Source organism: Ornithodoros turicata, chromosome 10, assembly GCF_037126465.1.
Source record: "Ornithodoros turicata isolate Travis chromosome 10, ASM3712646v1, whole genome shotgun sequence".
Taxonomy (NCBI): Eukaryota; Metazoa; Arthropoda; class Arachnida; order Ixodida; family Argasidae; genus Ornithodoros; species Ornithodoros turicata.
Genome location: NC_088210.1, coordinates 35,994,693 through 36,012,652, shown reverse-complemented (window position 1 = coordinate 36,012,652; position 17,960 = coordinate 35,994,693). Strand labels below are relative to the sequence as shown.

Below are 17,960 nucleotides of genomic sequence, written 5' to 3'. Positions count from 1 at the left end.
CTGCCATGTACAGTAGACAGAGTTCCATTTGCAACATATTTATTGTTTATTACACATCTTACACAATCATGTGACACCACTGCGGAGCTGCAGCCACAGCCCACGACTGCCAACATTGTGACAAGCATCCAACTTTTTAACATGAGAGAACTGATGTTCTAACCTTTTCAATGACTTTCACCTTTCATTCGACTTTTTGCAAACCGTCGGCCACTGCTTGCTTGGGACGTTGGGAGTTGTACTGTGTGCCCCCAGAGCAAGATGCGTCCTACTCCATTGTAGTTTTGAGGATGTAGTTGTAGGATATGAGTTTAAGCTAATCCAGCACAATTTACTTGCACAGTTTCAAGCTCGCCTGAAAGGTTTAATGGAAGAAAAAGAGAAAAACAAAAAATTTGCAGTAGTTCCGTACTACCACAAGATATCACATAATTTGAAGGCTATGTCTAAGGAGATGGGGGTCATTCTCCTCTTTAGGAACAACTTCAGGTTAGATCGTTTAACACCTTTTTCGAAACCAGAGTTTGGATGTAATGTTGAACACAGAACCATCAAGTTTATTCCATGTGCAAAAAATTTTGTTTATAGAATTCCGTTAGCTTGTGGCTTTGTATACATAGGTCAAACGTCTCAATGCGTTAATCAAAGGTTGGGCCAGCATAAAAACAGCCCAGATTCAAATTTGTCGGACCACCTAAGACTCTGTAATAATTGTCAACCCCTGTGGTCCCAGACGGTGGTGCTGGCGTGGGAACCAGACAGGTGAAAAGGTCTTTTGAGAGAAGCATTGGCCATACAAAGTGTGGGCAATTGTATTAGTGTGCTGTCTGTATGTATCCACCCGGCCTTCAAGCGGCTCCTCTGACCTTCCTTCAACTCACTTTGTCTTCAATTCCTTATTCCCCCTCTCTCTGTCTTCCCACGCACCATCTACGTGTTCATGAAGTTCGTTATTATTTATTAAACGTCTTGCTGGTTTTGAGCCGTCGTGTTTGTGTTTGTTTACGTGTATCGCCCATCGCTCAGGCTTGCTTATCACGAAATTTATCCAACAGCTAGCCTGCATTTACGCCATTTTGTCTAGTTTTTCCATATAGGCTCCACTCCCAATTTGCGTCACTATCACAGATTTCTGTACCATCCTTCATTGGTTGACAGTTTTCAATCTGCCTGAGGGATCCGAGGCTCAATGCCCCCCCTTTCATAGAGAGCTCGGGCAGGGTGTCGGGAATTATGTGTTGCACCGTTGTGAGACAAATTCTTACAGGATTTTCACGATCACTTGCACGAAAAACGTGATTCTTATTATATTCCTCGAATATAATATTCTGCGATTGTATCCCTCGAAACGTTCATCTTGAGTATCAACTGGGTAGACTTCCTGGAGGGGCATGGTCCCCCCCCCCTGGGAAAGTTTCGGGGGCCCACTGGCCCCTAAACCTGCCCGCAGTCGCCACCCATGCCATCCTGATTACTTCATAGCGACTGTAGGTGGATTCCCAGGCAAGTCATATATTCCCAGATATTTGTATGTTGTGACAATCCCAACCATCGTATGTAGGGGCTGTATGCCATCACAGCAGTCCCGAGGTGAGCTTCCGCCCACTCTGTAAACAGAACAAAAAAAAAAAAGAACTCTTATGCAGTTGCGAGCTCAAAATTCTCGATTCTATTGCCCAAATTTGCTCCTGGAACCACCCCTCATGGCTCATTACTGAAACTGAAACCGAGAGCCTCTCCTATATATGTCCAGCAGGCGCTGTTTTACAGCAAGATCCCCACGTTCATTGGGCTACATTTGTGCCCCATCCTGCATACCTACCTAGGAGGGTCAATGTAGGCCCCCACAATGCAGCCAGTACCATACACGTTGGGAGAGTGGGGTGACTCCCATATCTTTTTGCCAGTTGTTTGGGGCAGTGATTAATCCAGAAACCTTTCTTTCCTATGTACCCTCTGCTGAGGGTTTTTCAGCGTTAGACAAATCTCCGAATTGAAGCTCCTCCATTGAATAACGTAAAGTCCCGGAAATTTTTTCCAGCACCTCATGCTTACGATTCTGGATATGCAGAGAAAATCCCTGACAGCGATCCCCCATCCCCATGCGGGTCAAACAATGGCACCGAGTTACGGCTTCAGCCAATCACCGCAGATACATCACTTATCCGAGAGCCACAGATATGCATAACCTTTTGTGTCATTCAAGCACTGCTTGAGCTGTAAAAGAGAAACTGCTCCATGTTCCTCTGGTATATTTGTCTGCATTCCAAATAGATGTTCAGTGACCTGTATTTAGAAAACATGGATGGAGGCAGTCATTTTATTTCTTTACTTGGTCTGATACTTTATCCGCTTGGTGGCTTTCGTAAAAGAGACTTCAACTTGGCAATTTATTTGTGCACCGCTCAAAGAGAAGCGCAAGCTCGCAATGTGGTGTCTGAGGAAACATGTCCACGGGTGTCGCCCTTGTCATTACAAATGGATCTCCTTTATAGTTGTTTGATGTTGGCCGTCCAAGACTGTAAGAAACATGGCCATTACAAGTACTCAAGATACTGTAGTCAATACACAACTTACTCTATAAAATTCTGGAGAGCAGCTGCTGGGTTACAGGAAATATACACTATCTTTCTTATCTGTTGAGTGGCTCGGAGGGTTTTCAGTACCTTACTATCTGCATCGGAAATGAAAACAATGCCAGAAAAGCATAAATCAAACACTTTTGGGCACTTGCAGTTGTAAGTATACAGTTTTCCCTCAGTAGAAACTTTGAGCTGGAGGACCAAAATACAGAGACGACGCAACACAAAGCTTTTTGAGCACTGTGTCAACGGCTCTGTATTTTGCTCTGGCTTTCTACTAAGATGGTACGTACTTTGTAAACCATGTACAACACCCAGAACACGTACAACATTGGTAGAATGTCATTAGAAAGTTTTCCACAAGTTTTAAAAGTGACTCACGAAGACCCTGTCTCGGTGGGTCGACAACGGCAACGAGTTCTTTGCTGTCTCGAAGCATGTTGAGGACGTCATAGATGACGTCTTCAGCCTTGCCCAGAACAAAGCTAGCATTCTTTATTCCTGAGAATAGCGCAGAATAGTGCAGTACTTTATACTTGAAACTCGCTTAACCAATATTAGAAAATGTACCATTGGCCTCGGCATTCTTCCTAGCATTGTCGACTGCACGCTTGCACGTCTCTATACCGTACACTTTCTTCACTTTCTGAAAAGGAAAATTATTTTCTGCATTAGCTGACACAAATTGCAAAATAACGCAAATTGCAAAACAAAACATATACAAGTATTACTGCCATTATTTTCGCATTTTGGGTAGGACTGACCCGAAAAAAGATTTGCGGGCACCTAAATTCACCAGAAATGTCATCGTTTGGTTTTTCACAGCCAATCTCAGATTCAAAAAGGGTCTCTTCGTTTGGGTCAGTGAGGCTAGGACATTCCCCAGTTTGGCCATCAGCCAAGTGCAGCAATCAAGAACACACCATATTCTCTGGAGTTACCCCAGGTGACTTATCTCGTAAAAAGACACCTTGTGTCAGGCTAGGATTCTGTGCAGTACAAACAGCCAAAGTGGGACATGCTGTTCCTGGGTACTTATATTTCCAGTTTCATTTTTAACACAAAAAAACAGTTCCATGCAAAAAAAAAGAAAAAAGAAAAAAAAAAAGAGCTCCTACAGCATCTTCTTTTTTTTTTTACTATGTATTATTGTTGAGTAAAAAAACTTGCATCCTTTCACTGACCTTGACGTGGTGTGGACAATGGACCAGTAGGGGAGAAACCCAAACAGTTTGGAGGCCACCCGTTTCTTTTGTATTAGTAAACTCCTACAGTTCAAGGCGGCGCTAAGCACTCTGGGATTTTCTGAACTGTCTATTAAGCGACAAATTGGATGGAACAAGCTACATGGCTCGTGTCCCAGTTCTGTGCAGAACCTTAGCTATTTACTCTTATACAGCATCAGGTCTGGAAATAGCTGAATACTTTTACATATTCACATCTATGGCTGTGTTTAACAATTTAGGCTGCTACAAAAAGACAGATGGAACGCATGCAGTGTTGAAGGCATATGGTATCGCGATACCGATACACGTTACTTGAGTAAAAAGTATCGAAATATCAATATTGATACTTCCTTTTTTAAGTGACGGAGTACAGCTACCATTACTAAAAAGAGTAACGCGATACTAAGTTGATGCAACATGGAAATCTTGCTTACGTGAACACCTTATTTATATAACAGCAAGTTGCGGGAAGACAGCTTTGCAGTAAAAAGACAGCATATTTATTATGTAGCTCTGACACTTTGCTCGACTTTTATCTGTAGCTGGTTCTCAAAGTCGTCTTCTACCATCCTAGCAGGCCGTGGTCTCTCCTGCAGCTGACAGAAGCCAATATGACAATTACATTTGTGTCAGGCCTACACATACCGTGGATTCCAATGACCAAGGAAACCTATCCGACGTAAACAATACCACAGTATATGTGAGCATGACTCAGTGTGACAAGGACTTGACCTGTGTTTGTTGTCCTAAACTCTTTTGTTGAGTGGAGCGTGGTTATTTCCTCAAAGTTCGAAGAAAAAAAAAAGAACACGTATTTGCTATAATTACAGAGCATGTAGGCATGTCCACAGGTTTCTTGTTGAGCACTAGGCGGGCCAGTAACAATCAATAAGATTAAGAAATATGGTCGTTGAAGAAAGGGTGGGGCACTTAAAAAGTATCAGTATTGCTAATGATACGGAGATCGCGTTACCATAAATTTGTAACGGAAATACTTTTCACGATACAGATTTTCAAAAGTATCGCGATCCGCACTATGATATTGAAAAGAATATCGATTACTGTAACGATGCTACGTACAACACTGAACGCATGTCATTTTTGCAATGATCAATATTGTTCATCATCCCTTAGTCCCATGGGAATCATTGCTTACTGCAGAAAGTGTCAGTCCAATTGTACCAGTGCCACAACAGACATCCAGCAATGTTGTGTCTTGATTTAGATTCGCCATTTTCCCAGTTTGATCATATAGGATTTCTGCTGCTGCCGTATTCACTTGAAAAAATGCATCTGGACTTATCTGGAATGTCAAGCCTGACAATACCTCCTCAATGTCCTGCAAAACAGATATATTTGTGTGCTAATAAATCAAGTTTTGCACTGCAAAAGAAGCAAAACTTTAGAGAATGACGTACAGATTTGCTGATTTAAATTAAGAAAAGCTTCCTCAAACACCAGCATTCTGCGTTGCCAGTTACTAGTGAGTTTTAGCAAACCAGTTCGCAAACTCCTGGTACTATACATGATACAATAGTGAAACTCCTTTAGAGCGAAAGCCTTTTTAACGAATATACTAGTTGAACGAATTTTTTTTTGCGGTTGTGCTAGAGCTCCATAGGGCTAATGTATTTTTCAAACATTTAGTATGAATTTCTTTACAACGAAAATACCTTAACAACAAACAAAAAAGCTGCTCCTTCAACGTGATTTCCAACGCATACAACAAAGTTCTCCAGAGGAGTTAGGCGGGTTTTATGAGGATTATACCAAGTTTTTCTCCCGGGGGACACCTCCTTTATGATCTAAGTTTCCAATCTTTGACCTTGGGAAGGAGTGACATCATCAGAAGCTCCGTCACAAAGCCTCCCTGGACAATTCCCCGTCACCTTGGAGTTCAAAGCCTGATCGACCTCCTTTCTGACCTGCGTTCACAGCATTCAGTGCAGGCCAGGGCAACAGCATTCACGAATAGTCCGTTGTTGCGGCAAGTTGTGCCATGGCAGACACATCAGCGAAGGGCGGCGATGCCATCTCTGCACGAGCATCCTCGAATCGGAAGCAGTTTACGGTCGAGGAGAAGATCACGGTGTTGAGAGCTGTTGATAGCGGTCAGAAGAAATTGGACATTGCAAATGAATTTGGGATTAGTGCTTCTATGCATGAGAGCATATGTACTAACAATTTGAGTGGTCTCTCCCTTTTTGGCTTTTATGGTTATCACCAGGCTGACGGAGCGAAGCGCAAATGTAAACAAACAAAAAGGCAGACATCCTCTTTAACGAAGTGGCGTTTACTACAAATTTTTTTCGCGGTTCCCTGAGCTTCATTCTAAAGGAGTTTGACTGTAATTCAGAAACTAACATTCTAGTAAACTGTGGAAACAGATGGTACAGTTAATTAACGTCGTAGTACTCCAGCATGGCAAATCCGTTAAACCTTTCCGTGTTACGCTGTTGGGGAGTTATGTTATTGCAATGCATTTTGTTGCACCTGTAGAGGAGGTGGTGTTCCTCTACATGAGTCCTGACCGGCGATGATGGAATGTCCCAGCGGGCAGATGGTCGTGACCTCACGCTAGGATGGTGCTGGTAGAACTGGCTGGCAGGTGCAGTGGCGCGCGCCAGCGGAGTCATGGCTTCTTCATCGCCCACGGGCTGCCACATCACTCCACCCCTCTACTACTACCTATCCCACCGGTACGGTAGCTCCATGGCACGGCGGTACCCTCAACCTCAACTGTCCACAGCCGCTGCCACGACTCTCATCCGTGTCTTGCATTCAGCATCCTCTGCTCATTCCTGAATGGCTTCCTGAGCTCGACAAGCGGACTGCTGCATAGCGACGCCTCTCCTACAAAACACTACCAACCGGTACACATGCGCATCACAGCTTCATTAACCATCGCTTCAGCCCGATGTTCATTGCACCCCGGCACTCCTTCACTGCCGGCCGCGAGACTCGAGACTCGTGCTCACCTGCCGGTCGTGGCAGCCGACGCCATGGCACGCTTCAGCCAGCGTATCGGCATCTCTCAACGGCTCGCACAGCCTCACCCTCTCCTCCACTGAGACTCTGAGCTTTAGCTCCCGTGCCGGTAGCGGCACCCCAGCACCACCACTTCGCCTCACTCTCTTCCCCGCTCTTCTCGGACTAACGGATCATGATGCCTCATCAGCTGTGATGCTTCGCCACCGTGTGCCGTGCCGTCATCCTGTTCAAACGTGCATGCTAACCACGGTCGCCCTCGCTGCCCTCCTCCAGTGAAGTCGTGGACATCCATTTGCTTTATCGCCGCTCTGCGTCTGGGGAGGAGTGATGTAGCGGCCGGTGGGCAAGGACGAGGATACACACGCCCCTGGAGCACCCGCTTCTGAATTCCACCGGCGCGGCCGTGGAGATAGGCCACTGTCATCGTCTCTCCGTGGCATACCATCATCGCCGGTCGGGACTCATGTAGAGCACCACCACCTCCTCTACGCACTCACCAAGGGGTTACTCACAATCACCTTGGGCAGTATAAAAAAGAACCCCTTTCATGCTACAAGACTCCATCTTCCTTCTCGCGTGACCTTTCTATCTCTTATACTGGGTGTTTGACGAATGTACCCCGGCTGAATAATTTGTGAAGACGTGGCGTTAGCGAAGAAACTTCTTTTTGGTAAAGACCCTTGGGACATGGGACATGAACCGAGTAATGAGCGGCTCATTTGCATATGCTCACTAATTATATAAACATCGTAATTTTTAAATTTTGTTTCACACGCTTATGGAAGCTGTTGTTTTACGCATCGGGACCTCCAGCGAAAAATATTTAAAAAAAAAAACCATCGACACTTAGTGATATTTCCCCCAAGTAATTAATTGGTTTCGGTTTACATATTTCTTGCGCGGAGCAGTGCACCAATGCACTCTTTGGATCAGCTATCCGGCTGTCAATTTCGTGCTCATCCGCCTGGTTGACACACGGGGATGATGGAAGATAAGGAACAGCCGCAAGCCCCGCAGGAGACGCTTTGGTGTTCCTTCTCTACACTCTTAAAAATGAACTTCACCACATAGCACAATCCTAGCCAACCATCATCCTGAAAGACAGCGTTATCTTAATTGATTTTGGTGAAAATGGGAGGCGTACACCTTTTTTGTACGAATTATGCGGAATATAAGAAAAAAAAAAAAAAACGTTCCGCCTCCCGTTTTCAACAAATCAGGCAAGAATGTTGTCATTCGGGATGATCATTGGCTAGGAGCGTGTTATGTGATGAAGTTACTTTTTAAGAGCCGGATTTTTTCTGGGTTTTCCTCAGACGCTTTCTGACATATGTCGGCCCAGTTCCCATAGAAGTTGGCCCAGAAAGCACTTTACCCCAGGGTGTCAATCGTGACGTTGCCCACCTTTGTGAGGCAAATAATGGCAAGCCCTATCACCATCACCACCACCACCTACTTTTTAAGAGTGTACCCCACTAGTTCACAGCGCTCGCAGCACATTCGTCATCACCCATGATACAAGCACGCTATCTCACCTACGGAACAACAGAACTGCCAGCGCTGTTTACCACCCAGTTTGAGAAGGAATACCAAAGTATCTCTTGTGGCTGTACCTATTCTTCCGTTGCCCTCGTGCGTGAACTAGGCGGATGAACACGAAATTGACAGCCGGATAGCTGATCAAAGGATCACTGGTGCACTGCTCCGTGCAAGAAATATGTAAACCCAAACCAATTAATTACTCGGAAAAATCACTAAGTGTCGACACATTTTTTTCTTGGAATATTTTTCGCTAAAGGTCTCGATGTGTAAAACAGAGGTTCCCTAACCATGCGAAGTACAACTTAAAGTTACTATGTTTATTTAATTAGTGAGCATATGCCAATGAGCCGCTCACTACTCAGTTCATGACCCATGTCCCAAGGATCTTTATCAAAAAGAAATTTCTTTGATGGCGTCATCTGTTCACGAATTATTCAGCCGGGGGGTTTCGTGAAACACCCTGTATAACAGTCAAACGCGCTGTGTTATTAGTTGAGGTGCTCCGATAACGTCGTGCATGTGCCACGAGAACAACACTGTACTGGGTATTGTATCGGAGATGCGAAAACAGTCTACTACAACTCTCTACTGCCAAACTGAACTCCAGAGGAACATTGCTAAAGGTTTTAAAACTGTAAACAGGAACAGAACATCAACATTTCAGCAAAGTTGCAAAATCAACCAAACACCCCTGGAGATGTCAACAGTTTAACATTTGGTTTATCGTACCAAATGGCTTCTTTTTTTTTTTTTTTTCGTTTGGCACTTTCTTTGAATATTTGGGAAGTTGTTCAATTTTACTTCCTTACATGAGTCCCAAAAATGTGCTCAAAGTTTGCCTGCTCGCCATCGCTGTTCTTTTTGTCAAAACGCTGAAGATAAAGCGACGTCACACCACATTCCTTGCCCGGACCTTGAGTGAAGAGAATCTTGAGATTTTCTTTTTCCAATGCAATTTCCTCCTGCACAGAACACAGTTAATTTTAGCTGGTAAAGAAACGCTGTCGAGACACAATTATTTGGCTTAACTTGCGCTTAAAGGGGCCGTAAACAGATATACAAGGTGTGCATTTCTCTGCGTTATATTACTGCAACTTAGGCAGTGAAAGCTCCTTGCAATTACTAGCATTCAAAACCAAAAGGTGCTTGCATACAGATGAAATATTCACTGCACTCTTTCGCTTTTTAGCTCCGCCCTGCGCTTTAACTTTACATCATTTTGACGTGGCACAAATTACGATCAAGGGTCCACGTATGACTTTATTTGACTTGCAGAAATGGACTAGATGAATGCGAGTCTTATCCTATTCAAGATCTAAACAATTACAAACTGGAAAATAAATGCGTTCAATTTAGATATCACACGCGCACTACGTTTTCCGTGCAGTAGCACGCAGCACACCGCGAGCGCGAATGAATATCCGTTGCTACAGTTCCGGAATCTTAGGTAGGGGCACGATGAGTCATCTTCGAATTGTTCTGACGACTGGGCTGCCATACTTTGGTTTGAGCCACATGGCATCACATCACCAGCTTGCGATGTCACATTGTGGCTGGAAGGTACCTGGGTTCGAATCGCACCATATGACAGCAGTTCAATTGTTGACATTTGCGCTAGCCGGAGATGTTGGAGATGTCATGACGCTGAATTTCGGAACCACGGAGGGCAAAATGTACTTCCACATAAACAAACGGAGCAGTCCGCCTCACCGCAGATAATAAAGCCTGTTAATTGGTTGGTAATTTGAAACGTCATGTTCGGAGTTTGGTGCCCACATTGGACGTCAAAATGCTACGTAGCCATGTGATGTATGCGTGGTGGAGAGAGGCACACTGCTTACTCATCTTTGAAAGCAGTCACTGAGCCGAAGGTTCACGAGCCTAAGGAAATGTATATTTGGGTATTATGACCCACGTTCTTTCATGGGGTACCATTATTTGTGAAATGTTTGGCGGCCTGTTTACGCATGCTGCGATAGGATATCAACACCTGCAGCAGAATCCAAGACATGCGGAACTCCCCTCAGTGAGCTGTTGTGGGTGGATGACAACGATGGCCATGACATGGTTTTTTCTTGTGGTCCTTACTGTCAATTGCCGCCAGTATCCTTCGTGAGTCTCGGGGTCAAAAACTTTCTTGTCTGACCCACGCACGTACTCTTGAAAGCTCTGAAAGAGCCATCAGAGCTACACTTTGTGACAAAAAAGGTGTTACAACTTGTGTCTTCTCAAGAAATACATGCGGTGAAAAGGCGAGGGAATTCTCATCTCAAACTGTCCGCTGGACACACTGACCTTGGTGACATTTTTGGCAACTAGAGGCACGTTGTTGAGTTGGTCCGGTTCCACCACACTCGTGGAACCTTGTCGGTAACTGCTGATGCGGAAACCGACTGTGGGTCGGCTGCTCTGCAAGTGGGGTCCGATGCTGAACTCGTTCTTGTTACGGTAACCTTCTACATCTGGGGACGCCATAACAGACCCCAGAGCACAAACTGTCGTTCCGTATTTCTTCCTAATTGAATGATACAAAGATTGTATCTTAAAACTAGGCACTCCCATCTAGGGGGCTCGTCGTAATTGACACTGTAAACTATTTGAGAAAGAAGCGCTTTTTGTCTGGACAATAAAGGAGGTGACATTTAACGTGGCTCAAAACCCTGTTGAGTTTACAAAAGCGGCCTTTCTTCTCAGTCCCTTCCTTGCACAGGACTTTTTCAAGCGTGTGCACAAGGAACACCTGTCATATTTTCTCGGAAGCTTATTTTATTTCTTGTACAACATGCCACAGCCAGGAACAAAAAAAAAGTTCAGTGTTTCCTTAAAGTGGGTGTGACGTGTGATACATGATCACATGATGCATGCACCGCATGCCAGGGCATTGAGGAGACAAAAAAATTATTTTCCTACGTTATAATTTCTTAGGAGGTAGAAAGCCCCAAACACAGTATCAAATGTGGATGCCCATAGTGATACCAAAGCTATACCAGCTTCGATGTAAAACTTTGAATGCGGAAGGACTGCGGCACATGCCTTCCCTCTTGTGAAGGTGCAATTTATAATATTTAGACCACATGTAACCATGTTTACGGTGTATCAGCCAAACGGGCCCATGCATGAATGTAAGACTTAAGGAACACAAAAGGGCATATCATTGCAGTCAATGCAGATGCAGGCGTGAGATCGTGGAAGCATACCTATTCAAACTGGAGATAAGTGCGTAAGCTCATCCTATCTTATATTATCAGACAAGGAATGTGCATTTCTAGATATCTAGCCAGATGGCACACTGTATTCAACCTTGTGTTTATAAAATGTGTGCGCTTAGCAGTGATGGCCACTAACTACTTCTACAGTAGTTTAACTATAACTACTAACTACTTCACGATGGAGTAGTTTAACTAGTAGTTCAACTACTTTTGAGGGGAGTAGTTAAAACTACTTTTCGAACTACTGCATGTAGTTTAACTACATCTATAACTACTTAACGTTGTCCGTCAACACCAATCCCTTGTAGTGTTCTTGGACACCTAAATATGAATCACAAGCAGTGATAAAATATACTCTTGTGCCTACGTCGCTTAATTCACATACTATCGTAAAATCCACTGCCTGTCTGTTGAATATTATGCGCTGACAAAAGAGCTTGCTGCGGAAATATTTTATATGGAGCAAAAGCTTCCGCTATAAAGGTATGTACAACATACGACAGACTATGTACGAGATTTACACTTGCTCCTTGGTCACAGATCAATGCGCCACGCACAAGTATTGTGGTGGGTGCCGATTGCGCCACTGTGGATCGTAAAATATTTTCGCTTAGCCTCGATGACATAGCCATCCTATAGGGTTATGTGCACACCAGTACGGTAACCAAGGTCGTCAAATACAAAGCTTGCGGTGGGATTCTTTCTGTGCCTACGTGATAAACTAAGTTGCAGAATTATTTCACAGCAAATGAGGCTTCACTAGACAAGCATTAAAAGTGAAGATTTAGTACACATGCACGGCACAATTTCTCTGCAATTTCGTTCTCACTCGGAAGCACAATCGTGCCGTAAAGCTTGCGGCAAAATCGGAAGTAGTTGGAGCCTGCAGTAACCTAACTACTCGAAATAGTAGTTTAACTAGTAGTTGCCACTACATTTCAGCAAGTAGTTGATAACTACTTTTTAACTACAATCAGGTAGTTTAACTAGTAGTTTAACTACATGTAGTTAACTACTGGCCATCACTGGCGCTTAGAGTTTTTACTTGACCCTGTTTGTGTATAGTTATTTTCCCTTAGGCTTAATGATGAAGAACATGGTTTAAATAGAACAGAATGATGAAGAACAATTGTTCTCACCTCTGTTCTGCAGCCCATGACTTGAGAGCCACGTTATTCTTTTCCAGTTGCCTGGCATATTTGATGATGATCTTCTTCACGCCCTCTTCCTTCCGCAAAAGTTGCTCATCGTAAGGAATGTCAGACCACGGTGCTATGGCTTCCTTCACCCTAAACAATGCACTTGTTTTGTAAACCTACGTCAACTACTTTATTTTAATGATGACAATTGGGGAGTTTCAAAGCAACCAAAAGTTTTCATACAAGGTACCTTTCCCAAACACTTTTTTCTGCACCACGATCAGGGTGAAGGGATTCTTCACCAAGCTTGCGTTTTCGCACCAGGGGATCAGCCATTGGATTTGCTTTCTAGAAAAACAAATTTTGTGACTAAGTTTAGGAACTATCATATTTACCTTGACTGAAAGTGCTTTTCCCTTAAAGATGAAGCCTTCCAGGATATCCATCGCCTTATTGCGGTCCTCCTCACATCTATTTAGAGAATGAAAGAAAAGCATAACTGACACACACTGGACAAAATGGCTACCAACATTAAGATAAGTTTGCTTGCAGTTCACCAGTGTGTCGCTACTGCACCATTGGTATTAAAAAAGTGCAGATGTCGTGCAGCCCTCGCTGAGCCCATCTGGAGAGAACTTTTGGGCAGGAAGAAGAAAACAGAAAGAAGCAGGGGGTGGGGAGTGCAAAAAGTAGACAGTGGCTCCAGGGCTAGTTTAGCTGAACTATGCTCTTCCTCAGCAGTCAGTCGACATTCTTCCGACATGAGACAACCTCGCACCACCGAAAAACCTTTTTTTAAATCTGTATTTATGTTGGCACAACTCTGCTAGCCATAAGATCATTCTTCTTCCCAGTAGAAGCATATCATCGAGATATTTATTTTGACCTTGCATTAAAATGTGCACACACAACTGCTTTTGCACCTGTCCATTGGTTTGCCACATGAATCGTGATTTCGCTCTCGCTTCCAAAACACCACGAAGTAGCTCAGGGCAGCGAATCGGACAGACTTGAAGTAGTTGACGAGAAATGGGATAAAGTTGGCACCATACCAGACTGGGCGATTGGAAGTAGAGCCTTGCACAGGCAGACTTTTTCGAGCTCAAGTCAGACTGCATTTATGTGGCCCGGCCCAGTGACTCAGCAAATAGGGCACAGCCTTGCATCTCCAGCTGTGACGTACGCATTTCCCCCGCTGACCAAACAATATGGACAACTGTTCCTTCCATTCCCTACCCCTCTCCCCAAGCTTTGCAAGCATGATTGTGAAAGATGTGAAGAGTCACAAGCAATGTGTAATGGTTTTGAGATGGTCAAACCATACGCATAATGCACCGTCCTTCGTTAATTTGTTGTTGAAAGTATATAGAAAGGAATGATGCAAGCACGTGATGCTATGAACTAATAGCTATCTTCGATTTGGCTGCACTCGTTGAACTTGTTCAGGAGGTGCAGCACTTCTGTATTCGTTTTATCAGTGCCGCTTGTGCTTTCTTGTATTCGTTCTGCACGAGTTCACGTCTGGGATGTGCTTGCTGGATAAGAACTGCAGCATGAGTGCACGCGAAGCAGACGACACGCCTGTAACGCTGACTGTTCCTTGATATACGTGCGATGCAATGCCAGTTGCATTGTCACGATAAACACATGGGACCTACCAAACGAATGATTACAATTTTTGCCTGCATGGGAAGCATATAATACTCGTCTTTACTGTGTTGGAAAAAGGTGCAAGCTTTGGAGCGGTCGAGAATTGTTTTTAAATAAAAATACACAGAGATGAAGGACAGAGTAGGAAAAACAAGGCTCCTACTCGTAGTATCTCCCCACAATGATTGTGTCATTGCCGGGAACACGACTTAGATGTTCTTTCCCTTCCACGCAGCAAATTGAACGCATACGTCATCAACTCGTTGTTACCGTCGGAATCTAGCAGCTCCAATTCTGCTTAACAGGTATAGAGCCATGACAAACACTTATGCCAATGACTAGTAAAGCGAATGAAGTACATCTCACACAAACAGTATACATGAAAGGAAAGACAAGCGTAAAGAACACGACAGTGGCCGCGGTGGTGGCAGCAGGCCAGTAGCCTGTACCTGCACTCGCTTGTTTGTTTGCACTAAGCGCATTCTTTTCACTTGCACTGGACTGCACTACCTTGGACTCCACGCAAGACGGGTTTTCGGGAGCTGCACTTTCCAGCTGAATGGAACATGCCTTTCTTTTCATCAGGAAAGTGCAGCACGTAAATAACCCAGTTCAGATCTGTTGCAGGAGGTGCAAGCGAAAGGAATGCAACTACTGTCTCAATCGGCGGCGCGCACTCTTGGCACCACATCGGCTCTCCTCCTGAACTAGTGTCGGAGGTGCAGGCCAAATTCAAGATACCTAATAGTCTGAATGGAATTAGCTGCACGGTGCACACAGCCAAAATAAAGCCTGGCCCGTGCGGAGCTCTAATCGGTAGTGTGAAAAGTGGAAAATCGTGTTTCATAAACTATGCCATGATGTTTATTTACCTGAATGAAACAAACGCATACGGTTTTGTTTGTCCCAGCACTTTCACTTTGTGCGCGTTCACTTTGAGCTTCTGCAACAGCTTCCGAAGTTGCTGCGGATAATTTTTGGCTGGCATGATTACATAGCAGACTCATCGGTTGATACCACTTACACCGTGCCCAAAGATCCTGGGCAGATTTGAAATTTCTATTTTGAAGATCTCTGAGGTAAATTCGTTACGCTTGGTGTAGAAGTAAGGATCGTCGGTGTTCTGGACATGGTCTTGGTCTTGTAATCCCGATAACTTATCGCAGAATGTATGTTCGGTGGAGGCAGTCACACTGTCGTCTACATTAGATTTTTCTGACATGATGACCAGTTAATAAGCAACCGCAGGAACTATGCACAGCACGCGCCACAGCAAATGGCAAAACTAGAAAAGAAGCATGGAAGGATGCGGCTCTGGATGGATGCAGAGCCATTTATAAACGGCTCTGGATGGATGGATTGTAGTGGCACCCCTGGCGGGCCTCTTTGTAACGAGGGTCCAGCATTCGAATGCGAACATGCCTAAAAAGTACTAATTCTAATAAATTGACGTCGACGAAATTCTTCTAATGCTCCGAATAGTCTCCTTTCTCTGCTTGCTCGGAACCGAAGCAGGGGCGCGAAGCTGTAGTAGAAATCTAGTGTAGCTGAAAACTCACGTGACCTCCAGAGCTGGACCAATGACTGAGGACTAGCCACCCTACTTTTTCTTTTTTGAATATGTCGCGAATGACGTAAATGACGTGTTATCCGTTTCTCTCTCACTAAGCGCATTCTTTTCACTTGCACTGGACTGCACTACCTTGGATTCCACGCAAGACAGGTTTTCGGGAGCTGCACTTTCCAGCTGAAAGGAACTTTATTAGTAATGCCATTCTTTTCAACAGGAAAGTGCAGCACGTAAATAACCCAGTTCAGATCTGGTGCAGGCGGTGCAAGCGTTGATGATGATGATGATGATCTTGTTGGCTGCGCCCTTTGTAACGGGTGGTCACGGCAGTGAGCTCTGCGTGTCCTAGCCTCCTAGCCAGTTAAAGAATGCACCTACTACCGCTACTACTTCCCTTCCCTCCTCTCTGCTCTGCTTCCCTTCATCTTTTGTTGTTCCTTGTTTTTCTTCCACTATTTTTTGGTTCGCGTTTGTCGGAATGCAGTGGGAGTTACAGGAATACGACTGAGCCTTGGTTGTTTTTGTCACATGAAGTATTTTATTGTGCGACATGCGGTTATACAAAGCAAGACGTATACAGCATGACTGCGGTAACGAAAACAACATATGACACTAATATTGCTCCGGAATTTGTTTGAAGAAGCCTGACAGCCTCTTGCAAGGACAGCTACAGGGGGCTGGAGCTCAGTGGCTGCAAGATGAAAATTAGTATCAGATATACAGCTATGCATGTGAAAGTTGCAATTTAAATAGAAAGAATAAAGGTGCTATTGAGAACGGTGGTTGGGTTGTTAGAAGCTCGTAGCCATGGGGTGTGATGAGCGACCTTAGTACAAAAAATACATTTTATTGCGCTACTTCACAATGATATATTCATGCCGAATAGCCTGACAAACTTGGCTTTGGCGCTACGTACAGAACAGCTAAGTCAACGTCGGACGAAACTTGTCGAGCGAAATCACCGAGAGTCAGACTTACAGTAGCGTCATACCTTTATATGATACGACGTGAGCGGGTGTTTAATCATGACATTTAGATGATATTGTTTCACGAACAGAAATATAGTCTACCATCGTATCTGCAAAGCTACGCTGTCTGTCTCGGTCAGAGCGTATTCCGGTCCCGATTTATACTGACTGTTAAGCAATTCACAATACACGAAGTGATGCGGTGTTGTAAGGCAACAAGCAATGACAAATGACTTACCTGTCGGCAGTCGTTGACCGGGTATCGGGTACGAGGCGTTCGGACTCTCGAATCGTTTCTACACCAAGAAGCAGAGCAGAAAGTTGCGCAGGCATCCTCCCTGGCGGATGTGACTGTTCAAGGGGACTCACATGATACAGCTTGCGTTTTTAAACAGGAAAAATCACAACCCATACTCCAACCCAATCGCAACACAACACGAGCCGTCTGAAACAGACACCGGCGACTCCGTGAACGCCGGTTCCAACCGGCACAGCCGCCGCGCTGTCGCCTGTTTGAGCGCTCGCGAACAAATTTGAAAACGGCCAATCATCGCGCAGAAAACGAATTTATCCTCATGGAAACCAATCAGTAATCACTAGCCACCGGATGTCTCCATGACGTTCAATTTATGACGTTTTCTGACGTCCGATGACGCGATACGCATGAAGCGCCTCACTTTATCCCACTTTATCCTGGCGAGTTTCGGGCCCTTGACCGAAGTCCGTGATAGTGTTGCCAAATCTCATTCACAGGAAGTCGCTACTCGCCAGTCGTGTCCCGAAAAGTCGCTAAAATAGACCTCTCCCCGTTTGTAAACAATGACATCATAGCAGTGAAAGATGAAAGTCACTGAAAAGGTTAGCCAGCTGTAGGACTCGAACTCTTAGGTAATTTGAGGCTTTGTATGTAGTATTTGTCCCTTCTATGTTGTTTAGCCTCAGAACATCAGTTATCTCATGATCATAGCAGTGCCATGTATGCCAAAGAGGGTCTGGCCATTAGGAGGAGCCTAAAAAAGGGGCTCGACCTGTCAATCAAACTTACGATGGTGGCATACCTTGAGCTTGAGGGAACGAGAGACA

General features: G+C 44.6%; 1 protein-coding gene and 1 long non-coding RNA gene across 2 annotated transcripts; both read right to left on the bottom strand.

Annotated features, from left to right (window-relative positions):
• Nucleotides 1–2,306: 2,306 nt before the first annotated feature.
• Nucleotides 2,307–15,665, bottom strand: LOC135370080 (tRNA (uracil-5-)-methyltransferase homolog A-like). The gene is made up of 13 exons (XM_064603771.1): nt 15,364–15,665; nt 15,212–15,303; nt 13,085–13,160; nt 12,940–13,037; nt 12,690–12,839; nt 10,637–10,856; nt 10,366–10,510; nt 9,151–9,305; nt 4,965–5,147; nt 3,153–3,228; nt 2,964–3,083; nt 2,578–2,674; nt 2,307–2,519 (listed from the first exon to the last, which is right to left on the bottom strand). The coding sequence occupies exons 1-13, from the start codon at nt 15,559–15,561 to the stop codon at nt 2,378–2,380; spliced, it is 1,752 nt and encodes a 583-aa protein (XP_064459841.1). The 5' UTR covers nt 15,562–15,665; the 3' UTR covers nt 2,307–2,377.
• A 759-nt stretch (nt 15,666–16,424) lies between these two features.
• On the bottom strand, nt 16,425–17,372 carry LOC135370079 (uncharacterized). Its single transcript, XR_010415205.1, has 2 exons — nt 17,116–17,372; nt 16,425–16,600 (listed from the first exon to the last, which is right to left on the bottom strand). It is a non-coding gene; the product is annotated as an uncharacterized LOC135370079 (long non-coding RNA).
• Between the last annotated feature and the right edge of the window lie 588 nt (nt 17,373–17,960).

Coding starts and splice junctions, on each gene's coding strand:
- LOC135370080 (XM_064603771.1), bottom strand. CDS start 15,561: ATGTCAGAAAAATCTAATGTAGACGACAGTGTGACTGCCTCCACCGAA. Junction 2,675..2,963: donor CCCACCGAGACAGGGTCTTC/GTGAGTCACTTT, acceptor TTTCCGATGCAG/ATAGTAAGGTACTGAAAACC. Junction 2,520..2,577: donor GCTCTCCAGAATTTTATAGA/GTAAGTTGTGTA, acceptor TGTTTCTTACAG/TCTTGGACGGCCAACATCAA.